The sequence below is a fragment of the Oncorhynchus gorbuscha genome, linkage group LG04 (genome assembly GCF_021184085.1).
Source record: "Oncorhynchus gorbuscha isolate QuinsamMale2020 ecotype Even-year linkage group LG04, OgorEven_v1.0, whole genome shotgun sequence".
Taxonomy (NCBI): domain Eukaryota; kingdom Metazoa; phylum Chordata; class Actinopteri; order Salmoniformes; family Salmonidae; genus Oncorhynchus; species Oncorhynchus gorbuscha.
This window is the reverse complement of record NC_060176.1, coordinates 45,309,867-45,317,443: the sequence shown is the minus strand read 5'-3', so window position 1 is coordinate 45,317,443 and position 7,577 is coordinate 45,309,867. Positions and strand designations below refer to the sequence as shown.

The 7,577-nt window shown below is 42.7% G+C and overlaps 1 protein-coding gene across 3 annotated transcripts in view; it reads right to left on the bottom strand.

The window, feature by feature from the left end:
- Positions 1–1,164: 1,164 nt before the first annotated feature.
- Positions 1,165–7,577, bottom strand: part of LOC124033239 (tumor necrosis factor receptor superfamily member 10B-like) — a 6,512-nt gene continuing 99 nt past the window's right edge. Inside the window, exons 1-10 of one of the 3 annotated variants that reach the window (XM_046345219.1) lie at positions 7,505–7,577; positions 5,790–5,955; positions 5,462–5,590; positions 5,181–5,292; positions 4,856–4,959; positions 4,513–4,605; positions 4,215–4,255; positions 3,274–3,528; positions 1,820–1,856; positions 1,165–1,673 (exon numbers count right to left, since the gene is read on the bottom strand). The exon at positions 7,505–7,577 is cut by the window's right edge and continues 99 nt beyond it. In XM_046345219.1, coding sequence (XP_046201175.1) covers positions 1,384–1,673; positions 1,820–1,856; positions 3,274–3,528; positions 4,215–4,255; positions 4,513–4,605; positions 4,856–4,959; positions 5,181–5,292; positions 5,462–5,590; positions 5,790–5,955; positions 7,505–7,546 — 1,269 coding nt within the window. In that variant the 5' untranslated portion in view covers positions 7,547–7,577 and the 3' untranslated portion in view covers positions 1,165–1,383. The remainder of the gene's footprint in view (positions 1,674–1,819; positions 1,857–3,273; positions 3,529–4,214; positions 4,256–4,512; positions 4,606–4,855; positions 4,960–5,180; positions 5,293–5,461; positions 5,591–5,789; positions 5,956–7,504) is intronic. The other 2 variants (XM_046345220.1, XM_046345222.1) reach the window with 2 other exon arrangements.

Below are 7,577 nucleotides of genomic sequence, written 5' to 3'. Positions count from 1 at the left end.
CCAGACAATAGGCCTGTCGCAGCAAGTACCGGAGATCATTTAACTAATCACATATACGGCTCAGTTATGACTCCTACTGTCTGTATTTTGGGTATTTTCCCCAGAACTCCCTAGAAGCAGGAACATAGTGCATTCAGACCCCTTGACTTTTCAGACCCCTTGACTTTTCAGACCCCTTGACTTTTCAGACCCCTTGACTTTTCCCACATTGTTACATGACAGCCTTATTCTAAAATCAATTCAAATTGTTTTTTCCCCACTCAACCAACTCTCACACACACACACACACACACACACACACACACACACACACACACACACACAATGACAAAGCAAAAACAGGTTTTAGAACTTGTTGCAAATGTATAATTTTAAATATCACATGTATTCAGACCCTTTACTCAGCGTTCTGGAGCAGCTTTTCATCAAGGACCTCTCTGTACTTTGCTACATTCATCTTTCCCCTCATTCCTGACTAGTCTCCCAGTTCCTGCCGCTGAAAAACATCCCCACAGAATGATGCCACCAAGTTTTCCCCATAGGGATGGTGCCAGGTTTCCTCTAGATGTGACGCTTGGAATTTAGGTAAAAGAGGTTTAATCAAACCAGAAGATCTTGTTTCTCATGGTCAGAGTCCTTTAGGTACCTTTTGGCAAACTCCAAGCAGGAGTTTTATTGAAGAGTGGCTTCCACCTGGCCACTACCATAAAGGCCTTATTGGTGGAGTGCTGCAGAGATGATTGTCCTTATGGAAAGTTCTCCCATCTCCACAGAGGAACTCTGTCAGAGTGACCATTGGGTTCTTGGTCACCTCCCTGACCAAGGCCCTTCTCCCCCGATTGCTCAGTTTGGCTGGGCGGCCAGCTCTGGGAAGAGTCTTGGTGGTCCCAAACTTCTTCCATTTAAGAATGATGTAGGCCACTTGAGGACCTTCAATACTGCAGAAATGTTTTGGTACCCCTTCCTCGATCTGTGCCTCGACCAAATCCTGCCTCAGAGCTCTACGGACAGTTCCTTTGACCTCATGGTTTGGTTTTTGCTCTGACATGCACCGCCAACTGTAGGACCTTACATAGACAGGTGTGTGCCTTTCCAAATCATGTCTAATCAATTGAATTGACCACAGGTGGACTCCAATCAAGTTGTAGAATCATTTCAAGGATGATCAATGGAAACAGAATGTACCTGAGCTTAATTGCAAGGGCCTGAATACTTATACAAATAAGTAATCTGCAAAAATGTCTAAAAACCTGTTTTCGCTTTGTCATTACAGGATTGTTTGTTAACTGATGAAGATTTTTTATTTAATCCATTTTATAATACGCCTGTAATGTAACAAAATGTGGAAAAGGGGAAGGGGTCTTTATACTTTCCTAACGCAATTTAAGTTTCTGCATATTCATAATAACCATTTTCAATGGCTTTAGAAATAATATTTTCTGCTGATAACTTTTGGTCCAAATAAAGTAAGGCTTTGATTAGGTCATTTATGTCGGCTTGCATGCCCACCATTTCCAACCATACGTTTAACAGTTCATAGACTCGGTCTTCATGATGGTGTGCAGTGCTTTTTATAGCGTTGTCACAGAGTCCGATGTGCCTGAAGAATCTGTTATGGTAGTAAACATCCAGCTCTTCAAAAAGTTCAAAACTTTTCTTCAAGGACTCGTCACCTAAAGATAAAAAAGAAGGCCCTGACATCAAAGCCCACCGTGCTGTACTGTATTAATCAAGCAGAGCAGAGCGGGTCATAGACAAGGCTAAATAATATTAGTATGTTAACTAGCCTAAATCCATAAAATAGAGGGTATACTCTCACCATTCAAAGGAGCAAGTTTTCTGAGAAGGACATCTTCCTAGAAAACAAATTAAAATAAACACGGTCAGTCACAAATCATAAGTCAGGCTCCTAAACGAGGCCCCTGCACTAGCTCTGAAGTTTGGCTCTTGGAAGGTTGTGCAGGAGGGAAGGACCTCAACAACAGCTCTGGACTTCTTGTCTCTGGCCTTATTCCGTCCTTTCCTCGACCCTGCATTTGCATCTATAAATCACATTAATGTGCTTGGGCCTGGCCACTAGCAATGGTTAATTAAATCTTCAAAAACAAGTGTCAAAACTGCCTAGTAAGTCATCTGCCTAGTAAGTCTTCATCAAGATGGATGGTGGAAAGGGAGTAGCTCTACTTCAAAATGGGACACGGTTGTTTGGGGTCCATTTGCCCACGAGAGTAATTATGAGTTGGGTGAACTAATGCTGTATACGCGTCAGACAGACTGTGGCTTTCAAACAGTATGTAAGTACAGTGCATTTGGAACGAATTCAGTGCATTTGGAACGAACTCTTTACGCCAAAGAGTTCAAACTTGGTTTCATCAGACCAGAGAATCTTGTTTTTTCATGGTCAGAGTCCTTTAGGTGCCTTTTGGAAAACTCCAACTGGACTGTCACGTGCCTTTTACTGAGGAGTGACTTCCGTCTGGCCTCTCTACCTGATTTATGGAGTGCTGCAGAGATGGGAGAACCTTCCAGAAGGACAACCATCTCCACAGAGGAACTCTGGAGCTCTGTCAGAGTGACCATTGGGTTCTTGGTCACATCCCTGACAAAGGCCCTTCTCCCTCAATAGCTCAGTTTGGCCGGGCGGCCAGCTCTAGGAAGAGTCTTGGTGGTTCTAAAACATCTTCAATTTAAAAATGATGGACGCCACTGTGTCCTTGGGGACCTTCAATGCTGCAGAACTGTTTTGGTACAATTACCCAAATCTGTGGGACCTTGAATAGACAGGTTTTGTGCCTTTCCAATCAATTGAACTTACCACAGATGGGCTCCAATCAAAGTTGTCGAAACATCAAGGATGATCAACGGAAACAGGATGCACCTGAGCTCAATTTCGAGTCTCATAGTAAAGGGCCTGAATACGTATATAAATAAGGCATCTGTTTTTATTGCTTTTTATACATTTGCAAATATGTATAAATACCTGTTTTCACTTTGTCATTATGGGGTATTGTGTGAGGGAAAATCAAAATGCAATCCATTTCAGAATGTGGAAAAAGTCAAGGCTACAACGTGGAAAAAGTCAAGGGGTCTGAATATTTCAGAATGCACTGTATATTGAGCAGAGAAAATAAAGATGAACAGAAAGTAAGACCAGATCCAGAAGAAGATGGGAGTTCTAAAGAAACAATACAGATGTGGTTAGAAAAGAGATTGCGAGAAGACAAGGGACAAGGGGTAGGTACGCATGAGCATGCCCTGTGCTGCTGCTCTCACCGTAGCCACAGCGCCTGGCAGCCTCTTGGCCGAAGGGCTGGAAAGCGGGGAGGATGAGGGTAGTGCAGACAAACTGGACTGGGAGGAGTTGGTGGTGTTGTGGAGGCTGTCGCCCAGTCCATTGTCCTCATCGGCTGAGGAGGCGTTGGCGCCCACCTCCTGGGTCAGCTCCAGGAAAAGACGGAGCCGTGTGTCATCCTGCACAGCACTCCGGTTGTTCTGCCTCTCCTCAATTGACCTGTTGTTTTGATCATCCTACAAGATATGAAAAGTTATATGTAGTCTAATGAGGCACATTTGTTGCTCTTCACTTATGTACTTTGCCATGTTTTCACAACAAGTTCAAACCCCTGAGCTGACAAGGTACAAATCTGTCGTTCTGCCCCTGAACAGGCAGTTAACCCACTGTTCCTAGGCCGTCATTGAAAATAAGATTTTTTTCTTAACTGACTTGCCTAGTTAAAGGTAAAATTTTAAAATTCGATCAGCTCGTCTGAGCAATTTGATCAGAATTCATCTAATTCAGTATGCAGTGCCGATTGGCCTAGATTCAGACCAGAGTTAAGCGTGCGTAAATGGAACACAATTCCCTTATCATGCGCATTTCTCTCTATGCGTATTCTCTTGAGTCTGTCCGACAAAAGTCTAATTTGAAAAAGGTACACCGTATTTAAAGGGATGTCTGAAAACCCCATTGAAAATCTGTTGGCCAGCAAGTGGGAGTTTTTCAGCAGTTGAATTAGATGTATTCAGAGTGCGCAAGGTAGTCACACCTGCAGAGAATGTTACACGAATGAATAAGGCAAGTCTGAATATCAAATACTGAGAAGTCTATAGGAAAGGCATGTGTAGGAATGACAAATTCCTAAGTCGGGATCAGCCCCATTGAGTCTGACACCGCGAATGTGAAAATAACTTTGGAATGAGACCGGTTGACTCACCACCTCAATCTTCAGCGTCTCACTGGGATTATTCTGGGACTCTGGAACAGATGAAGTATGAAACACACAGGGCACTTTACTTTCAGGTACAATATTGACATGTTCTGTTGACAGCTTTAAGTGCATCACTGCTGACACGTGAGCTTTGAGGCTCTGTTCACGCTGGATGGCACCTTACCACCTGTATAGTGCACTACTTTTGACAAGGCCCCATAGGCAATAGGGTGCCATTTGGAAGGCATCCCGAGACTTCACTTTTGAAAGAGCAAAAGGTATTTATTATTTGAGATGACCTTACCTCTCCTTTTACAGCAATTTCGCCTCTTCAAATAGACAGCAGCAATTGCAGCAGTGATACCCAGTACTCCCACCACAATCACACCAACACCTGCTGTTTCAACAGAGAGAAATGAATGTTTAATGTCACAACCCCATCCATCCGCTGTTGACCAAATAAGTGGCGGGGTTGACAATTCGTCATTGTTTGAATCCCAGAACGCCCCTTGAAATTCAGAAATAGTAATTTCCCAAAATATACGCAACAATCATAATATTCTATTGCGTTGACACACAATAAAATCCTAATCCATAGTAATAAACAGGAGACAACAGAGCATGCAGCAAGGGGATGTCTGCTGTACCTGGTCTTGTACCTGGGATGGTGCTGGGTGCGGGCAGTCTGGTCTGACAGACAGTGTTGGACGTAGCAGTGCAGTTCTTCAGCCGCACCTCATTCTCTTCACATCTGAGATAAATTGGGGGTTTCAACAAAGTATCATTTTAAAAGCAACATTAAAACCAGTTTAATTCGATTTTATTTATCGATGAATAAATGGCATGTATAGAAAAGCTAGTCACCACTGGGCAATAACGTCTACACAACAGTCTAATGAAGTAAAAATGGAGGTTAGGCTAGATTTAGTTTGAGAGCATCCGCGTGTATGTTCACATATTCTATGGACATACCTTAAGCACTTTTTGCACACCTCACAGGCTTGGTCAGGGGCACAGAATGACCCGGGTTTACACTGGCACTCTCTGTCCTGAGTGATGGTGCATGCCTTCGTAGTCACCTGATCTGTGAGCGGAACATACAGAGATTGTAATGTTAAAGACATAATACATTTTTTTTATTTTTTTTTAAATAATCAGACATGGGATAGATCGGAGCCCAGCCACTTCATTTGTCATTCATTCTAATGGATCATGTTGAATTTGAAAAGGGCTAACTTGTTCAACAGAATTACCTGAGTGACACGTGGTGCACTTTAAGCACTGTCGTAGGCCGTTGCCATGTTCAGTGTATGTGTCAAACTCACAGGCCTCACACGTTCCTCTCTCCAAGGCACGTGTGCAGTACGCTTTGACATACGTACCTGAGGCCATAGAGAAACAAGAGTTACTGGGTTATCCAAACAGGCGTCTTACCTACCTGTCCATACACAAGACACTTGACACTGAACATGAATTACTGTAGTCGTATAACCATGGTCAATACAAGGCCAAAGTAGTGTACCATTTCAAGTGCACACACTGGTCTCTGTAGACTGAATCTTAAATCTCTATTTGTCTCACCAGCTAGGCAGTTTAAACAGCAGATATTGTCATGTGGGTACTCCAGGTTTTCCCGGCATGAGATGTCCCGCTGTGTCAAGTTTCTGACGCTGCCTCCTGTCCGTGTCAACTTCAGGCCAGACTGAGCTGCCACCATGGGGTTGAGGGCCCAGATTAGGAGGACAACCTTGGAGACAAAGATGAAGCACACATGAAAACCATTGTCATCCAGTTTTCACCTAGCTTACTTTAGACACCCATAACATCGAAGGAAAGTAGCCAAAGTTGCTGAGGAAATTACTGTTGTAAAAATGAGGTGTAAATCTCAAAATGGCACCCTATTCCCCATATAGTGCACTACTTTAGAGGGGCTCTGGTCAAAAGTAGGGAATAGCATTTGGTACATAAACCTAGGTCTTTCTATTCCTCACAATATGACACTGTAGTCCTGACAATAAATCACTTCCCCTTCAAGGGAATATCTTCAAAAAGCTCCACATTAATGACTAACTAGAGACGGGAAAGGAAATCATCCAAGACTGTCGATGAGATCATCCAAACCTTGTTTGTCAAGAAATGTCCTCATCTTTGTACATGGAGAGCTCCTTGTTTCAAGTGACAGCCTTGCCAAAGCTTAGGTATGATAACAGGGACAATATAATTGCATTCATGATCACGCCACTGATGCTCTGTCAAAAACACCTACAAATCTAATGCTATTTGTCACATGCTTCGTAAACAACAGGTGTAGACTAACACTTCATCTACAAGTGAAGCAAGCCTAATGATTAGTCCCAGCAATGTATGTAGTTAGACAACAACTATTTTGAAACTGGTCTTTATCTGGTTCAGCTATTTGAGGGTGGTATTGCTCAACTAGAGACAAACAAGAAGCGCTGTGATGCAATTTCATCACAAATCTACTTGGAACCTCTGAGTCACAAGATACAAGGGCACACCCAATTTAGCAACCTGTATTCACCTGTAAGGTATGTCCAAATTTGGGCCAGCCGACAAACTCTCTGAACAAAACCCAAGCACACTCCAGAGTAGAAAAGAGGCAAGGTGACAATAGATATGCTGCATCATATTATGTTTGGCTGCTGTTTTATGTATTCTCCCAAAATGTTATTTGGAACATAAATACAGTTATTATAGCATTAAATTGCTAAATGTTCTCTCTGTCCAAGGCAATATGTGTAGAATTGCAAGAAATTAGCTTTAAGAACTGCAACATTTTCTCACTAATGCCAAGCCTTTAAAAATGTTATTTCCCAAGGGCAGAAACTTCTTCATTCTAGCCATACACTGCAGAAACTGCTTGTACGCAAAAAAATAAATTGCACTCTAAAGTAGGAGTTGTGTTCTGATATTATGAGGGGGTCCCTGAAGTATTTGCTAACGTATCACAAAAGGCGCTCCCCGAAGCTAAATAAAGTTTGGGAACACCTGCCTTAGTCTAACTAGACACCGGCTTCAACAGGCACTAACTACATAGGAATTTCGCACATTTAGGAGGCTTTTCCATTGGCATGTTTACGCGACATTCTTTCTGGCCGCACAAATGGCGCATGGACTAAGTCAGAACATGAGTTCGAATTTTAGAATAAGTCAAAAGTTACATTACTAGTAGGCTCCACAATTTAATTGATGAGGTAATGACAGAGCGCGCGTGCGGTGTGACAACAACGCTTCAAATTGATGTGGTCACAGCCGTACAGCGTGAAACAACTTACCATGTCATGTAGGCCTATATTGCTCATACTTTTATCAAACATCGCAAAATGTCAACGGTGGCGTACATATCCC